Source organism: Drosophila subpulchrella, chromosome 3R (genome assembly GCF_014743375.2).
Source record: "Drosophila subpulchrella strain 33 F10 #4 breed RU33 chromosome 3R, RU_Dsub_v1.1 Primary Assembly, whole genome shotgun sequence".
NCBI lineage: Eukaryota > Metazoa > Arthropoda > Insecta > Diptera > Drosophilidae > Drosophila > Drosophila subpulchrella.
The window spans coordinates 2,776,662-2,795,270 of NC_050609.1; the positions used below are offsets into that span (position 1 = coordinate 2,776,662).

At 41.3% G+C, this 18,609-nt stretch overlaps 1 protein-coding gene across 5 annotated transcripts; it reads left to right on the forward strand.

Moving 5' to 3' along the window:
* Nucleotides 1-1,627: 1,627 nt before the first annotated feature.
* Nucleotides 1,628-8,918, forward strand: LOC119557038. Of its 5 annotated transcripts, XM_037869599.1 has the most exons (7): nt 1,628-1,763; nt 1,826-1,916; nt 6,043-6,444; nt 6,716-6,801; nt 7,045-7,128; nt 7,846-8,096; nt 8,624-8,750. In XM_037869599.1, the coding sequence occupies exons 3-7, from the start codon at nt 6,048-6,050 to the stop codon at nt 8,748-8,750; spliced, it is 945 nt and encodes a 314-aa protein (XP_037725527.1). In that variant the 5' UTR covers nt 1,628-1,763; nt 1,826-1,916; nt 6,043-6,047. The 5 variants fall into 5 exon arrangements, with proteins under 5 accessions (XP_037725527.1, XP_037725535.1, XP_037725513.1 ...); XM_037869607.1 differs by having other exon boundaries at nt 1,628-1,916; nt 6,046-6,444; XM_037869585.1 differs by lacking the exons at nt 1,628-1,763; nt 1,826-1,916 and adding an exon at nt 5,789-5,983 and having other exon boundaries at nt 8,624-8,918.
* Nucleotides 8,919-18,609: the final 9,691 nt, after the last annotated feature.

An 18,609-nucleotide genomic window follows, 5' to 3' on the forward strand; every position in this document is an offset into this window, starting at 1 on the left:
CAAGTGGTCATCCTCTTCAACGGCATGTGGATGTGAATGTGGGTTTTGGAGTGCATCGCAAGGATTTGCATAAATCCCACCACATTTATTCAATAAGCAAGCCCCGACACACACACACAAGCGGAACTGAACTGAGCAGGAGCTGGAACAGAAGCACTTGACTCGGGCTCTAAGACCACTTAATAATCCACTCGGACGGGTTAAAAGAGTCCCTCCCCAAAATCCTGATTGCCCGCACAGTTGGCATTGATTTACGGGTGGACTAACCCCAGGAACCCAGCTCACGGATCCCAACACCCTGCTCCCAGGATTCCAGCACCATGCCAATCCTAGTCCCAATACCAATCGGGTATGCAAATCGAATACAACTAAATGTAAACACACACAACTGCAATTCAAGATGGCAACCTTCGTTGCTTGTTCCATTTTCTATTTTCCGATTTGATTTCGCAAGGGTTCTAATGCCTCAGTTCTCTCAGGGGTGGGGAAACAAAAGGGGGGTTTGGGGCCTTTTGGCCGACTGGCTGTCTGGCAGACATCCTTGGCAAACTTTTGCCTCAACGGCTTAACTTTTTTGCACGTGTAGTTGGCCAGCAGGAGGTGTTAGAGGTGGAAGGCGGCTGACGCACTTTTAGTTAAATTCGAAAAAAAACCCCTTTTGTTCCTTGGCAATCCCCTGAATTGTTTTCTTTGCCCAGAACTTTCCTAATTTACCAGAGACTCCAGATTGGGCCAAGCAATCGGCTTAAGACTAATGAATCACGCTGTTGTTGAATCTTTAAAAACACATTCAAGATGAGCTGTCCTAGTCCAAGGTCCGAGGGCAACAATGGAACTGCATCCACAACAAGGAAAATGATGTACTGCCCAGCGACGTGTCAATGGGATGGGTGTGGAAAACCTTGAAGGCAGATCAACCAGGTAGATCAACACTAACCGTTTTCGCAGACGGCAGACAACAGACAACAATGGGCCATAAACGCATTAAGGTAATGGCAAACAAAACGGTTAGTATATATGAGGTGGAAAGATGGATCGTATCCACGAAGTCACACCTGCGGTCTGCCGACTTACAACATGTTTGAGATCGAACCACGCTTTAAGCCAGGTTTGTCAGCCATCTGCGCAGGCGCCACGACACGCCTGCGATCAGTGGTGCCAAGCTGGCTTTTTTCTCGGTAAATCTACCTAGAGTTTGGCTGAGTCTGGAATTTAAATATACAGTGAAAAGTTGGAGTTTTTCTGAAATAACCATGTTTATATTAGTGGGCATATACGAATTTTATGAACTAGAAAAATTATCTACTCCCAAATAAACAACATTAAAATAATTTTTGTTTTGTTTGTAAAATTACAAAAAAACGGTTCTGACCTTAATTGTTTAAAATTCAATAATTTTCATGAATACAGCTATTTAATTTCTTTTATATGAATTTCCAGACTTTAATAATGGTTAAAAGTGATGGGAAAGATCGCCGGCTCCCAACATGTTCGTCTCCGAACTTCTGCGGCTGCATTTCTTCGGCTCGCTTCCAGGCCTATCGCGAATAGAAGAAAATGGGTCAGGCTATAAAAGCACAAGTTCAAGGCGATCGCCGTTTCAGACAACTTCAGCAGCAGTCGCAGAAACACCTCGGTTTCAACCAAGAAACCAGCAACAGTGCCAAGAAAAATCCGAAGTCTCTCGAAGATCGAAGTAAACGAAAGTTACCATCCATCGACTGTCTCGAAAAGAGAGAGCAATTTCCCGTGCAAAATTTTGGGTGAATTTTTAAAGTGAATTGTGTGCTTGACAATCGCGTGCTGAAACTTGCAATTTTTCTAGTGCGACCAGCAAAACCAACTCAACTGGAACTGTAATTAACTTTTAATTACTTCGAACTCGACAAACTAAAAGACTGCAGATTAAAAGACAGGTAAGAGAAATGGTTCAACGAAAGAGGGGCAGCTGAATATTTTTCTATTTTAATTTGAGTTTTAATCAGGGACCAAAACCATTTTTATTTTAGTTAATACATTTTATAGGTTTTGTATTGTATTAGGGGCTTATATAATTTTAGGAACATTTTTTACTATTTTAACATTGGTTGCAGATTTATATATATATTATTCTTCATAAAACAAAAATGTATGTGTAACACAGTTTTATATCATTAATATATAAAAGTTATGGTTTTTACATTCATTTATCGCCAACAAAATTTTATTTGCAATTGATAAAAATTCTAAGAAATAGCACAAATATTTTAAATCAACTGTGACTAACCCGTAACGCAAATACTGCAGTGTGATGAGCTAGAATCTGGCAGTAGAAAGTTATTGACAATTGATCGACTGCCACTATTTGGCCTCGAGTCGTGTCGTGCGTTTGGTTTGTTTGTCCAACAAATTGGGGCTAGATGGCAAGAGCCAAATATTTGGGTCAGGCCAAAAGAAATAACAGAACTCGGGGCATAAATCCAGCAATAAAAAGAAAAACAACAGGCAGAGGGGGAACGAGCGGAAGAGAGAGGGGAATTTCTGTTAAACGAGTTAACAACTTTGCATGAAAAAGGCAAACAGAAACCCATCGACTGGACGGAGGAGCATGAACATGTCAAAGCGTTCGAGAAGGGGGGGGTCTTCTCTTTTTTCGTCGTCGACGAGGTGCGATGAGGTGTGGTGGGCACGCACACACACAGATACACACACACGCAGATGTGCATTCAGCCAAGTTCTTTTCAAGCCAAACAACCAACATCGTGCACCGATGATGGCCGCCCACTGACCCAAATGGGCGCTCCAAAGAATTTCGAATTTCATTTTCGAGTGTTCAAATGCAGGAGAGGATTGGCGGGAACGGTCCCCCCAAAAGTCCCCCCACCCCTTTTCAGGTGGAAAGGCCTTGCGGCCGTTTTGTCTGTGGCCTTGATTCAATGTGGGTCTCCGCCTTCACTCCCGGCATCTCTCTTTGCCAATTAACGCCTGTCTTTTGGCCAAGTCTTTGGCCACTTCCCGTACAGAATTTATTTATTTAATTGCCTGCAAAAGGTCACGATTGTCTGTTATTTGTTTACCCATTTGCCTGTTTGCATTCCTTGGCTTGAGGCAAGTATTTCGTTTTGTTTTTTGTTTTTTTGTAACTTTCATTCATTGGCCGTGGTTGCTTTTGGCATTTTGCGGTTGTCGTTGTCAAGCCGAGCGAGGTGAAAGTTTTTCTTTGAAGCCGTTCAGTCGTGTTTAATACAGTTTATGTTTGGTCCGAACTGAATTGGTTTTTATCTTTTTAAGCCAACTATACACAAACTGCAACCACTCGTGGATTAAACAAAGCGAGTCTTGGCAGTTGCAATTTGGCCATCAAATGCAGCTGACTAATAACCATAATGGCTTTGAAAATTGCAAGTGCAATTTGTTCTGCTTTCGTGCGGCTGTCATTTTGTCTTCTGGCGACTGATTTTCGGGGTCAGTAAAAGTTGCGCCGAGAAGTTTTCCCCGGAAAAGTGGATCATTGACTTGTCCTGCCCTGGGATTGCATCACAGCCTTAGGGTCTTATGCAATGGATCAATATTCAAAGCGGTTCGCATTAAAATGCAGCACAGTTAGTGCTCGTCTGGGCCCATCGACCGTTGTACAGCGGTTTTCTTTCGCGGGGTTGCTGACCATCAGCGGCGCAAACGAAAGACTTAAGGCACAAACTCGCTAGAAAGCCACTGGGTATTCCAATTAAGGTTAAGCACTTGCCAGCCAAGCAATTGCAGCGCTAAACACTTAATTAAATGTTTTCCTTTTTTATGATTATTTTTCTTGGTCAATAAACCTTGGCTTGATTCTGGGCGAATAGAAAGTGAAATGGCTGAATATGCGAGGCTGAGTTGAGTTTCTCTCGGCCGGAAACCAGTCCGTGACTGTCCAGAATGAGTCAGGGCCCTCGAAAACCGAATCCCAGCCGATCCCATCCACTCTCAGGAACCGAAGAGCTTGCTCACCTACCGCAAATCACGAACGTCTTACCGCTTTCTCATCTTTGACTTTGGCCAGTGGACCCAGTGGAGCGTGCCTCGGCACGAGACCGCAAACGAAAATGAAAATAAATATCTGAGGGAGGCCAGCACATAAATTACAATGATATTTCTCGGCCAAAAGAACTTGGTTATTGTTACACCCCCGCCTGCAAATTGTTTCTCTTTCTGTTCGTTTTGCGGCTGTTTCCACACTTTCTAATTTGCGACTTTTGACCAAACGGCCAGTGTAATTGGTGGTCTCTTTACCGTTTGTTATTGAAATAGTTATATTGCCCGTTGTTGTTTTGTGAAGACGATGCTTTAATTGCCACGAAAGTAAGAGTTGCGTGCGAGGTTTCCAATTAGAGTTGCGTGTTTTCCTTTAAACTGGCGATGAGCTGCCATTCATCCATTGATGAAGCTAACGAGGCATTTGAATTATGTCATAGAATACCAATGGGGAGGGTAGATGGAGATATCGATGTGACGAATTTGTCCATCACCATTTCCACGGCTAATTTCCCACTTCACCAGAGAGCAATCGATGAAATTTCTCCGCCACACATTCCAGCTATTAATTACTATTATCTTGGCCACTAATCGCTGAATCACGCTCTAACAGCTTTCTAAATTTACATGGCCACCATAATTTCCACGGATCTGGGTCGAATTGTGTCACAAACAATCAAAAGTCCACTCCTATTCAAGAGCCGTGAGACCTGGCTGACCGATTAATAACCCGCACAATTTACATTTCCACGCTGACCCATTCTGGAGAGCCTGTTCTCGGACCGGCAATTAAATGGAAATCAATGCAATCTCCCAGCCATTGGCATTCCGCAGCCTCGTTGGCTTTATTAATTGTAACGGGAACCTGTTGCATGACATCTGAGCAAAAGAAAGAACCGCTAGCTGGAACTGGTTATGTGGCCCCCTATTGAAGACCGAAGAAGAGGAGGAGACCCCACCACTCACATTGGCGATCCCATTCTAATTCAATTGTGAATGGTTCTCGATGCTAATATCGCTAATCTCAATGACCGATCGCCGTGAGGAAGTCACTTCTAATTGCCGGTACTTGCCACCTCACCTGCGGCGGCGGCGGCTTTCTACATATGTTGCCCAACCTGCCACTGCCACTCGCTTAATTGTCCTGCCTCAAATGCTCCTCTTCATTGCACCAACTTCCACTGGGGAACGGGTTCGGTTTGACCGACACCTTAATTGGGAGCAGTTAGACTCGTTTCTGGATGTTTCGGAAGCGAATGGAGAGGCTTCACCTTTAATTACATGCCGCTACAACTTTCTTATCTGGTTTCCATGGAAATTGTAACATAGTTACGCGGAGAAGCAATGGGAAAATTTTGACCATGATTTTAGATTCTCCGTTGGGTGTGAAGCACTTTAGATTTGAATGCCAGGAAAATCAAATTATTCATATAGTTTACAATAAGACATAAGCATCTCAAAGTTGGAAAGATAAATAAATTAAAACTCCATTTAGATCACCGGTGGGTAACTAAAAAGAAACAACCAAAGCGTCTTAAGAGGCGAAACTTACCACCACCACCAAAAGTTACTTAAATTATTGCAGAATATAGACAACAGAATAAAACTAAAGTATACGAGCATTGAATCTTATGAAAATGTACAAAGTTATGAGATTTATTTTAAAGCCTGTAATTATTTGCTGTGATCCATTTAGTTTAATAATTATTCAAATATTCTCTACGAAACTCTTGTCAGATGTTTGTTATGTATTATACCACAACAAACATTCAGTTTACATAATATTTATAATAAAAGATTTAACAGTGATATAAAATTGTGCGGTTCATTATTTTAATTCGATGTATAAAGACAATTTTAAATCGGGTCAGGCATGTGGCATTCAAATAGGTCACCGCTGATTCCAATGCCCAACCCGTTCGTAAGTTCAGGAAACTCCCTCGCACTCAATTGGGCAATGTGAAAGTGTTGTTATGCGGATGGATGGCTGGTCTGTCCCTCGATGAATTTTAAATACCTCTAACCGACACCCGGCATTTTTTCTTTCAGTAGTCATGTGGAATCAACGGAAAGTGCACGCCTACCTGCTGCTCTCCATAGTGGCCAGCAACTGCCTCCTGATGACCTACGCCTTTCCGCAGCAGGAGATCTACCAGCGGCAGCACCAGGTGACCCAGTCACCTGTCTACCGGGACGAGAGTGTGGCCAGGAAGTTCGCGGTGAAGCCGAATGCCTCGAAGAAGGTGGCCCTGGACGACATCGAGGACGACCTGGAGACCAACCAGATCCAGGAGAGCGTGGGCGGACCCGGCGGATTCACCTGGTCCAACATGCTGTCCACCGTGATGACCATGTTCTTCAACGGAGCCGTCAATGCGCCCACGAAGTCGGATGATGTGGACACCTCCATTGGACTGGGTGGCAGTCCCTGGGCCAATGTCATCTCGATGGGTAAGGATCTCACACATTACAAAAAAATACAAAAGTGGAATAGTAAATATAAATTTCTGAACCTCATATTCAACATTTTGTATTTAATATTTTTATTAAAGGCAAAAGCATTATGTTTACTGCATCACATGTTATTTTGTGTATCGCGTATTGAATTAACCATGATATAAAATCTAAAATTCTAATAATAATACGATTTATTGGCTTGACTCGATACTTCCTGTAGGAAATACCATTTTCCCATTGCTAATCTCGCTCCATATCTCCACAGGTCTTCGCATCATCAACACCTTGCTGGGCGGTGGGGCCCCTAGCGATGGCATCGATAAGGTCGACAACGGCGGATCTCCCATGCAGGTAATCTACCGATCCATTAGCCCATAACATGGTATACACTCACTGATTGCTTTTGTGCCACTTTTGTTTTGCTTTATCGTAATTTTGCTGTTCGATTGTTACCGTTTCGTTTTGTTTTGTTTTATATCTTATGTCTTATGTCTTATACTGATACTGATTCTGGTGCCTGGCTCTTCTTATTCTCTTGATTATGATTGCTTCCCGCCTACCTCCTCTACCTCTACCTCGCTAATAATCGCACAGGGCATATTGGTGGCTGTGATGTCTGCCGTTTTAGGCTCCAGAGACCCCGACCAAGTCAACTCGATGGCCAAGCAAGCTGGCGAGGTAAAACATCTTTATTGCTTTCACAACACCAAGCGTAACACCAGGCAACAAGATTCGGGGCTGAGATAAAGGGTTCCGAAAGAATATAATATATTTAAAAAACGATTTGATCCCGCAGTGTTTCCAAAGCAAATAGGAATAAGATAACAACAAAATAGTAACCTTGGAAAGTATAAATGAAGCAGGGATGTTATTATAATATTAACAATTTAACGGCTTATAAAATTATTTCTTAATCATATAAGGTTTTGGGTTCTTACTTGTTTGTTAAATTAAAGAAAACTTTTTATAATGCAGAAATAATTATTGGATTGCCCCAAAAAAAGATTTACTTTATTGTTTCATTATCGAAAACTTTTATGAAACATCCAGATATTTAGGATATGCACCCTAAAGTAAACCATTTAATATAGTAGTTGATGGGGAACATCTTAGTTACCTAGGTAAATAATTTATGCCCGAATCTTGTTGCCCAGTGCTGAGAATGTATATTGTTCCCGTCCACACCGATACACACACTGTCACTCCGAGACACACTCTCACACACACCCCACTGACACTACTCTAGTATTGGCACAGCAAATGCATAACTAATTAACTAATGCTTCCTCTACCCCACCCCAATTTGCCCTATCTACCCCATCTACACTGTCCACACTCGCACACTCCACACACTCCACTCCACTGAACAAAACGCTCCCCCTTCCGCATCCACAGTTCATTCAGATCGTGATGAACCTGCTGGACGCCCTGAAGACCTCCTTCTCGCACCGCTCCCTGGCCGCCCGATCGCTGGGCAAGCGGGACTCCGTGAGCGACGCCGTCGTCGCCGGGATCTCGCTGATGAAGGGCTACGTCCGCACCTACCGCAGCTCCGAGGACAAGTGCACGCAGCGGTACATGTGCGACGCCAACACGGAGTGCGTCCGCGAGATCGGCGGCAGCAGCATCTTCTGCCAGCTGGGATCGTAAGTAACAACATTTATGGGCTTACCTGCTCCAGAAAACCACTTAATCCCAAATGGGAGTGATTAAATTTTTAAAACTGACTTGAAATATAAGTAACGCAAGTGCGACCTTTACTGAATAGTCATTTTTATAGTTCTCCATTATATATTAATTTTTGCTATTGTACTTGAGAACGGAACTTTTTAATAGCATTTATGTAAAACTTTAATAAACAGAAATTAAGTACTGGATAATATAATATTAAACTTTTTATGTTGCTGGCCACATACATCTAAGATTCCGTAAATTTGTATTTGAAATGCTAGTTTGAACAATTCTTGACAAGCCATATAATGAGCATAAATCTTGTATCTTAACAAACCTTTTAAAAATAAGTACATCTTTAATATAGTACGATCTTATAAAAGCCTTACAAATTTTTGAAATCGTAAGAGAAGGAATTAGGTTATTATTAAAAGGGGAAATAAAATATCTTCTAGTATTTATGTATATATTGCTAATAACTTCTAAATTTTCCCAATTCCAGGTATGCCACCAGCTATGTTCTTGGCCGCAGCAGCGGCAGCAACTTCGAGGAACTTTACGACGCCGGACGCAGAGGTCGCTCCGGATTCGACTGTCGCCAGGTCTATCTGGAGTGCAACGAGGTCTAGACTTCCCAGTGCCCACAACTGGACTCTCTCTAAACTAATTTAAATTAATTTATGACTTCCACCTAGATGTTAGCTATTTATATTATTTATTTAAAATTCTGTACTTATGGTCGCCGGCCATGCGACTGGCTTTTAAGTTGAAAAACAATACCTTTAAAAATAAATGCATTAAATGACGAAAAATAATTGTATTTATAAAATCAGGGTAACTGTTTAACATATCAATAAATATGTATATTTGAAATAAAGATACTATAAAAATATTCCATCAAGTTTCATTTAATTTTTAAATTTAAACAATTTTAAAAGCTCTCTTTTAAAGCTTTTCATAATTCAAAAAGGTGCCTGTTATTCATAGCGGACAAAAGCTGACTGCTCCAATATAAGCAGTCCGACCGGAAATAGCTCAAGCAGTGTATTTACAAGCAGTTTACAGTGCACTGCTTGCACATGCCTATATTAAGTATACGAACTGTTGGCCGAATAAACGTTATTTATTTTATTGATTTACTTATATGAATTAATATTCTTGCGTTTGAAATAATGGTTTCATTCAAATAGTAATTTTGCATACTAAGTTTTTATCAAATAAATCTGAGGTAGAATCTTTTTAAAATGTTAATTTTTGTAAGAATTTATTACTTTACATCAAAGTGATTAGTTATGAAAGTGTATAATCAATGAACTTATAGAGATATGGTATTGTGGGTGATCAAAAACTTTGCTCAAGTTGTAAATCGTAAACGCTCTACTAACAATCAAACTCTCATCTTTCCCCTTGAATTGTAAGCCGCCTGTCAAAAAAGTTGCCGCCTCTTCCCAGTTGCTTGGATGCAACAGTAGTCGTTGTATCGGTTCTTATTGCTTATCACCATTCAGCAGCAGACTTAAACTTCAAGTCCATGCCAAAAGGGATGGTCACGTGAGGCAAACATGACACTGAAAATAAAATCGCCTTTTAAAAGCAATAAAATACTTTATAAATAAAGTAACTATACAATTGCAATAATTGATTTTTAAGAACTAAGGCTGCCTTAATTTTGTGTAATCCTTTCTTACCAACTCTTCCAAAAACACATACATTTTTGTAAGTGTACTAGAGGATGTCATAGTTGAGGGCACGCTTTCAACCCAGACTGCAAAGTTTCCGGCAGGCAATTTGGGGGAAAACAAACAGGAAAACTTGAGATGCCAAAGGCAGGGAACTTGTCTCGTCTCATGCACTGCGCAGCTGCAGCCGCTCGCAAAGTTTTTACTATTTTGATAAATGCCCCAGCACGGCTGAAATTTATTGGACAGAAGGCAACGCCGACGCACAGAAAATTGCAGCATGCAAATGCAGTGTGGGGGAAAGTTGACTGGAAGACAGCCGACTCGACTTGAGACGGCATATCTGCAGTGGGCCTAACCCACATTTAATGGGCGGGCTGCCTGGCAACATTTTGTCCAAGATGAAGGCAGTGCTCCTGCAGCAGTGGCAGCGCCTCCACAGTTATGATTAATTTGTGTGGCCAAGTTTTGCCGCCTGCCTGTGCCGCTGCCACCCACCGAAAAAGTTGCTCCATCTGTTGGACTGTTTGTTGGCACTATCTGGAGGAGCAGAAGGAGCAGCAGGAACAGCAGGATTTGTGGAGGAGGAGCAGCAGCCTGCTGCCAGTAATTAAAGGCGCTTTGGCCGCCCAACTTGCAGCCTGCAACTTGCAACCAACAACTGGCAACGGACAACCGATGCATCGCTTGAAATTCCATTTAATTACGCTGAGTGTTGAATATCTTTAGTGCGCTAATTAGAACTGTGCGCAGAACTTTCCTCGGACACCGAATTCAGGAACTCGCCGGAAAATGAAGCGGGGAAAAATGGTGCAAATGAAACAATCGAATTTGGCCAACGATCTAATTTGCAGCAGAAGTTCCGGCCATCGTGGATGCAGCAGCTGCAGCCGGTTGTCTGGGCCAGACATTTTTGTCAGACTGCTTAAATTGTTTTACGAAGATTATAATTTACTTCTTGTTTGTGAGGGGAGAATTATGCTGCTGAAATCTTGGAGGGGTTTGACGAAAGTTTGAATTGCCGCAAGTGGCTTATTGTCCGGAATCCGATTTTTGGGGAACTAGCTCGATTAACATATTTTCTATATTTTTCCTTAATTTGCAAAGTTTCGCTAAGTAATGACTTAACGAATTAAAACATATGCATCATTTTAAAGGATTCATTAAATTGCATCATATTCGTATTAACAAATGACATTAATCTTTCCTCTAAAGCAATTAAATTTACACTTGATGCGCTATTAATTGCTTTTCAATGCCATGCACCGATTAATGAAAGTCATAACCATAAATTGCTTCCATAAAGCCCAGTGCATTTGTAAATGTTAACTGTTTGAAATTTTCCCATGAACCGGATCCCCTTTAAAATATTCGTAATTGACCAAAGCAAAAACATTCTTTTGAGTTGCTGAAATATTTCCCAAATAAATTGATTTACTTAATTACATTTCGAAGATAATTCAATTTTGGTCAGAAATTACATTATGAAGGTAAACATTTTATTTATTTTCATCAAGCGTAGCAAATTTCCCAAAACACATATGCAAAAAGCTAAAACATTTTCTTTGACGACCTATTGACAGAGTCATGCTGAAATAATAACTTTTTCCCAACATTTAGCCTCTGACATAAGCCAAAAACTATTTGCGGCAAATCCCCAGGGGAAACCCAAGCCGCAAATCAACACAGACGCACAGAAATTCTGTCTCACCAGCACGTACATACAGGTACATAAATGTCCATCAAAGTCACTGACAATTATTTTGATATTTGCCCCAGCATTTTTCGATATGATTTCCTTGTTGGTTATGTCCAAATCAATTTATTCGAATGGCCAAAGTGCGAAAATCTGTTTGATAACCTCAGTTTAAGGACCGAAAGCTGCAGGAAAAATGACCGAGCGACAAACTGTAAAGTGGCCAATGGAAAAAAGTTGGGCATTGAATTTGTTTGTGCAAAAACGTATATATTTTTGCCATAGGCGTTGAACCAAAATTGACCTATTGAAAATTTAATGTTTGCATACAACAATTTCCTGCACAACAGAAATAACAATGACAACAGCGACAATGTCGAGCACAACCAGAATGAAAGTACGAAAGTACGTGAATGTTCTGCTGATGCTGACAACTACAACGAGCTGCGGGCCCAACATAAAAATAAAGAAAAAGTACACAAACAACCCTGGAAAGCTGGAAAATGAAACCCAAAACAAACCACAGCCTGGACGGCGAGGACGCCCAGGACGACCGGAGGATCCGCCGGAGGAGTTGGCTCCACGGGAAGCCACGCGGGCAGTTAAATCGATACACTGCGCGTATAAGCGAAACAAAACCAATACCGAAAGGCGGTGGCACACTGCCGGAATTTGCATTTGGCTTTCACCTTGCCCGGGTCCCTAGTCCTGCTCCTCTCCCTCCATCCCAGCCAGAAACACCACCCACTGAGAAGCCCCAGCCCTGCGGCAATGTGAGGGGCATGTCAGTGGTTGTCACCATCAGCATCACCATCAGAATCACCAGTGCCGTCAGCGCCGACGATATTGGCTTTTTTCCGTCAGATTCGGGGGGGTGTTCGGGGTATCCGGGGTATTTTGGGCATCCCAGTTTTCGGGGGCGTCACTCTGGAAAAATCAGAAGGCGCCCTGACATCCAGTAAACGCATTCTATGCCTGCTTTGCCCCCAACCGATTCCAATTTTTGTGATGGCAATGGCAGCTTGGCAAAGTTCGCGGCCACCGTGTCTTGTGTCACATTTTAAATGAGTTATTTTTCGTTTAAATTTAATTTTTATGGTTTCATACGAGATTATTACCCAAGCAGAAAAGACAGAAAAGGTATTAAATGTACTGAAATTTTTAAATAATTCTTAAATAGTCCTGTATTTTCAATATACCAAACCACTGTAGTACTCGCGTTTGTGTCCATCAATTGACAAGCGACTTTCCGTTCAGTTTCGGACAAGTTGAAATTGCTAAAATTTGCAGAACATTTTTCAAAAGTGAAACAAAAAAACTATCAGCCAACGGGGAATTTACCCACTTTTATTCGGACTATTTGCTGAGCGAACTTTTTACATTCATTATTGAGACTTTTGAGGGCGTGTGAAACATATTGAATTATTAACAGTGGAAAATGTGTGAAATATTTAATTGGAAGTGGCGAATTTGGCAGACGGCCATCTAGCCCTGGCATTTTACGGGCTAACTTCAGTGGTTTCCTACAGCCGGAAATGTCACCGAGCCGTTTGGCTACAAGCTACATTCCGTTATGGCCTAAAGGGCAGGAATATTGGCGTGATAAGCTGAATTGGGGGAGTGGAATGTGGGCCACAAAGTCGTGGGCTCCTTCGCCATCGATGTAAACAAGCTGTCAATGCTGCCCAGCATCGATTTGCTTCGAAAGAAGTGTTTCCTGAAAATGCCCTGCCAAATAAGGGCCCCTTACTTTATTATACACCACAAAAAACCATTAAAAAAGTAAACTAAATAAATAATAAATATCTTGCCGTCGTTTCGTGGATTAACGACCGATTTTTATTGTCCTGTTAATGTTATGTTTAATTTGAACTTTAACTGATTCTTATTGTTTATCTGACTGAAAAATTGTAATTAACTTTGTATTGAGTAAACAAATTGGTTTTTCCGAGTAACTTAAGTTCATGTTAGCTATTTAATACAGTAGCCTAACATGACATTGGGAAATCGAATAAAAATGATACTTTTTTAGGAAGGATATTATTTTTTTAGTTTTTGTTAGTGGAGCTCGAAATATATCTAAATATATTTGAAACTTATTTTAAGGAATTAATATTTTACTGAGTCATTTGATCGTCTTCTCTCCATCGACTTCACTTAAGCCCCAAACAATTACGTAGCACTGAAAAAGTAAGTGCAGTTTAAGTTTTAATCCGCTCTCAGTACTCAGTTCGAACGGAATCTGGCTTAAAGTTGGCCAACTCAATTGGCCCGCCTCGGTTTACCCGCCCCACATAAGCGGAATTCGATTTGGCCACTTTAATTACGAGCGCGTAGGGCATATAGGAACTTCCACTGGCCGGCGGAGCATCCGCCGAGTGGCGATAAGTATTTTGCCTGTCCTATCTACGCTTCCCAATCGCCACTCCCCTTGGGCCTTCGCTGGGGCAGTTGGAATTTCGGGTAGCACCATGTTAGGGATATTTTCCGATACATATATATATATATATTTGGCTGTTGTGTTTCCGATGCCTCTTGCTCCCGACACAAATTGCTTAAAGTGGAAAATTGCTGGCGCTGCATTTGTTTGGGAGGGGGGAAATACGAATGTGTGTGGTCCCAAACTCACGATTTTCCTGTTTCGGTTGTGCATGCATTTATCTTTTATTGGTTTCTTCTATCTCTTCCGCACACCAAGTGCTCGTCATCGTCCTCCACCACCATCGCATTCGCATTCGCAGCCTTCCCAATCAAATCAATATTCGATTGATGCGAGTGCTATTATCTTTTTATTATGAGCATTTATTTGCCGTTGGCTGCTCAATTTACCAGCTAATTTTGATGCTGCTCTGGGGCAAATTAGTGCGACTCGACTGTGATTAATTGATGGGGCGGCTGCGAGCACTTGTCACCGCAGCGATTTGCCATAATCCATCACACGTCTTACGTCCCACATCCCATATTCTGATCCTTCGTCAGGGTCGAGTAGTAACCCTTTTTGGGCCCGGGCCATCAACTGATTTCTTTATCGCCATCGATATAAGCCAGAGATGTTTTATGGGAAACAAATGCCCGGCCTGCCTGACAGCCGGTCTGCACCATCAGCAGTTGCTACAAAGTACGGATCACAATCTCATAAACTCGATTCGAATATTTGCTTAAGAATGTCATAAAAAAGGCAAACAGGGATAAGCCGTAAAACCATGTCTAGAGCGATGGCTACTAAGCATTTAGCTCTTGGTGACCCCGACGAAGCCCCTCGCAACATAATAAATATGTTCCGGCCATAAAAAAGTTGGCTCGAGTTCGTTAAGCCGGGCCCGATTCGACTTTTTTAATTGCGCTTTTGGCCAATAATTTTTTATGGCCTTCTAAACGTCGCTCGACGTGCGGAAAATTAAAACAATTGTCTGGGTCACCATGGCAGCCTCTTCAGCTTCCACAGCCCTTCGGGCATCGTCAATAAGTTGGGAAAATAAAATAAGGGCGCGTACCACAAAATTGTAAACAACATATAATTTGATTGTTTGTTCCAGAAGGTTGGGAAAGCATTTTATAATTAAAATTTGTACTGCAATTGCTTTAATTAAAGCCGCAAGGTGAGTGCCAAACTTTACGACCAATACAAATTGAAGCCGGGTTGGTGTGAGCTGAATTTGGTACTCGTACTCGTATAATTCGAAATAAGTTTCGCACGGACAAAGTTTCCTTTCAAATTTATGGCGCTTTCTTCAGGGGCAGACTCTAATTAGCAGTGGAAGTCTCAGTCTTGTTTTGGCATCTAAATGATAACCTTAACTTTACTTTCAAGGAATGTCAACAAAATCCAAAGCTATAATGCAAGGGTAAGAATGGGTTTGATTATATCTTGTACTTTATCACATGCTTTAAAATATACCTAAGTAGCCTATAGCAAATATATATATAGCTTCACAACTAACTTTTTTATAAGCATATTTATTAATAACTGATAACTACACATCTGCGAGATACACAACTTTCCCTTTAAAGCATAAAAAGAATATTTTCACCAATTTACTTAAAAAAATACATAAGTTCAGCCATGCCCTTCAGAACTTCGACTTCTAAGGGTATGTTACCCAGGCCTTTGTATCCTCCCGGCAACTTTTCCCCCCGACATGACGAACGAATTTGCTGTGAAGACAAACTTGTTGTTTGCTCCTCAAGTTGGTGGGTTATCTCCAGTCGAACATCATCATCAGCACATCAGCTACGTAGCAGCATCATCAGCATCCCGGCATCAGCCCCATCATCATAATTTTCTGGCTGCGCTTATCGAACTCAAAAAAAGTTAAGAATAATGTACACTTCAACATTTGTGCCATAGTTTGAAAAGAAAAAAATCTGCAAGAGATTGCGGAAGGCAATGGATGATGGCAGTGACAGTGAGGGGCATTGGGACTGGTATTCTTGGGGGAAAGGAGACAATGGCCTGGCCGAAAATAGCAAACATAACTCGGGAAAAGAATTTCCTCCTTGGTTAAAATTCCAGATTCTTTTGTTTGCTTTTCGGTAAGTTGGACAACATGAGTTCCCTTTGTGTGTGAGTGCCAGAGCTCGGTAATGCAAATGAAATGAGCTTTTGCTGGGAGGCGGGTAATCATTAAAACCCTCCGATTCGCAGAGACCCAAATTGCAGTGGTCATTGGCCATTCGGACTGCGAAATGTGCAAATATTTATAACTGCAAACTGCGCGGCAAATTCATCAGCCCTAATAGCCTGCCAGTTGGGGAAACAATGTGCGGTTGCCAGGCGCCGATAGTAAACCCATTTGGAATCCTCTCAGGTCCCAGAATATGGCTCCAGTTCCCGTACCCCCCACCTCACGTATCCGAGATCCACAAGCTACCCAGTGCATCCCATCATCGATGCTGCTCAATGCAAATGTTGTTGATAATGATTTGCATTTACGCGCATTACAGCAAACCCATTTCAGGAATGGAAAAGTGGCGTGGGAACACTGGGATAAACATTTATTTCTGACAAATGTTTTTGGTATGAGTATAAAAGTTCCTTGTAATCAGTTGCTTAAGAATTAAATATATTCTCATCTAAATATTAATATTAGTTGAACTAAACAAATTTTGAATATCTTTAAGATGCGTTTTCTATTTTCTAGAAGTATAGACTAAATATATTAAATTTAAGATTTTGTTAAAATGTTTTTATATTTATACAATGGGATTTAGTAGTAGAATTTATTAAATAAAATTTTACCTTTAAGTTCAAGAGTAAAAATAAACGTATATAAGTGTAGGTCTGTTTCAGTGCGCTAATGCAAAATGATTAGAATTCTTCGGACAGAAATTTCTTGTGCAAACGCAATTTATCTTCCTCAAATTGAACCGTTCCAGAGATACGTGTCCGATAGGAGCCTTGACGCATATCAGAGGCCGAAATTGAGAAAAAATGAGGATTACCCTTAACTTATTGTGGGGAGTGAAGGGGCGAATGCCAACAAGAGAAGAAACATACTTTTATAATAATTTGTTGACTCCTCCAATTGCCTGGTTCAATACAATTATCTAAAGATCTCCAGTGATTTATTTACTCGGAACCTATTTACTTTTTGGACAGGATTTCGGTTGTATGCTGTCGATTTGACTTGTTTACTGTTTACAGAAATGCGAAACCGCAAACACAACTACCATGCTCGGATCAAATAGCCAACTTAAGACAACAAAAAATACTTGCGAAACCTAAGTGCTTTGGGAACAAGCAGAATCCCTAAAAAAGATGTTACCAAAAAGAGAAGAAGCGCTGATGGAGCGAAGTGCAAGGTAGAGTAGAAGGCCAACTTTCAACATCAAAGGATCATAAAACGCACTCGCACTTCCCCTTTCGTAAGGCGGGACCAAAAGGGGTCCTGTCTCGGAGCAAACCCAATTATCTGGTCTTGGGTCACCACCAGAAGCAGCAAAAATTGTTACACGACAAAACGGTCAAGTCTGGGCCAGATGTCATTGGGTGCACTCGTCCTGTTTCTGTTTCTCATGTAGTCCTTTGGTCATTATAGGAAAAACTCGAGAAAATTAAGAAGTTCAAGGAAAAAACAGAACGATAGAAGCTGAAAATGGCACTACTGGAGGGGTCAACTCGGACTTGAAGGGTTATTTAAAAAAACAAACTGAAAAACCGAGACTTATGTGGAAACTTAACGTCTTGTTTAAGGGATAACACGCTATTTTAAAAGTTTAAAAATTTTCATAATTAATTTTAAGGGTATGAACAAAGTGAAGAACTCAATTTCTTAAAGATACATCACAATACGATTCAATACCACTCTACTATCAAAAAAAAGATACAGAATATCATTTAAGAACTGTGCCAATTTTTGCATAGACTTTAATCAATATTCCTAACTGAGTGGTAGTAAGCACCCATCTTTTGTATTTTGGTTCCCATAAATCTGTTTCGAATTTCTAGACTTTTATTGGCAGAGTGTCATATTTGGTCCAATGCCTTTCTGACGGGCATCAAGTGGATCTGCTTCGAATTGTGGAAAGAGTTCTGTAATTTGATTGCCATCCGCAGGCTGGCTGAAGTGAAAATTCCAATGGAATGCCTTTGGAAATCTAAGCTCGGACTGGCAATGTTTTATCGGATATTGAATATATTAAGCAAAGAGAAAGAAATGAATAAATGCTGGATGAAACTGTCACTTGAAAGTGTTCATTTTACTTTCACTTTACCCTCCCCTCCGCCTGCGTAGCTTATCTTAAAGTTTTATTTTTGGTTTTCCTTGTTGTTCTTCGGGTCTTATTTTTGCCCGGCGAGCGTTGAGCAAGGACATTTCCAACTGGCTTCATCTTGTTTGACTTTTCCTGCCTTGACGCGGGCCCTGCTGAGTTGTTGGACTTAAGCCAGTGGGGGTTCTCGTTCTGGGCTCTCGTTTCTCGGTTCCGTACTCCCTTTTCCCGATTTTCCCGGCTGTCGTCGGGCGAGTCCAGTCATCAGCATCAGCAACATAGTGAAAAATATTTACTGCCTTTCGTCGGGCCCCAACAACTTTCCCCCGCCACCGCCCCCGCCCCAGGTCTTTGTGTTTCTTGAAAATTGCTTCGCTTACGTCCATCCCACTCGCTTCGAGG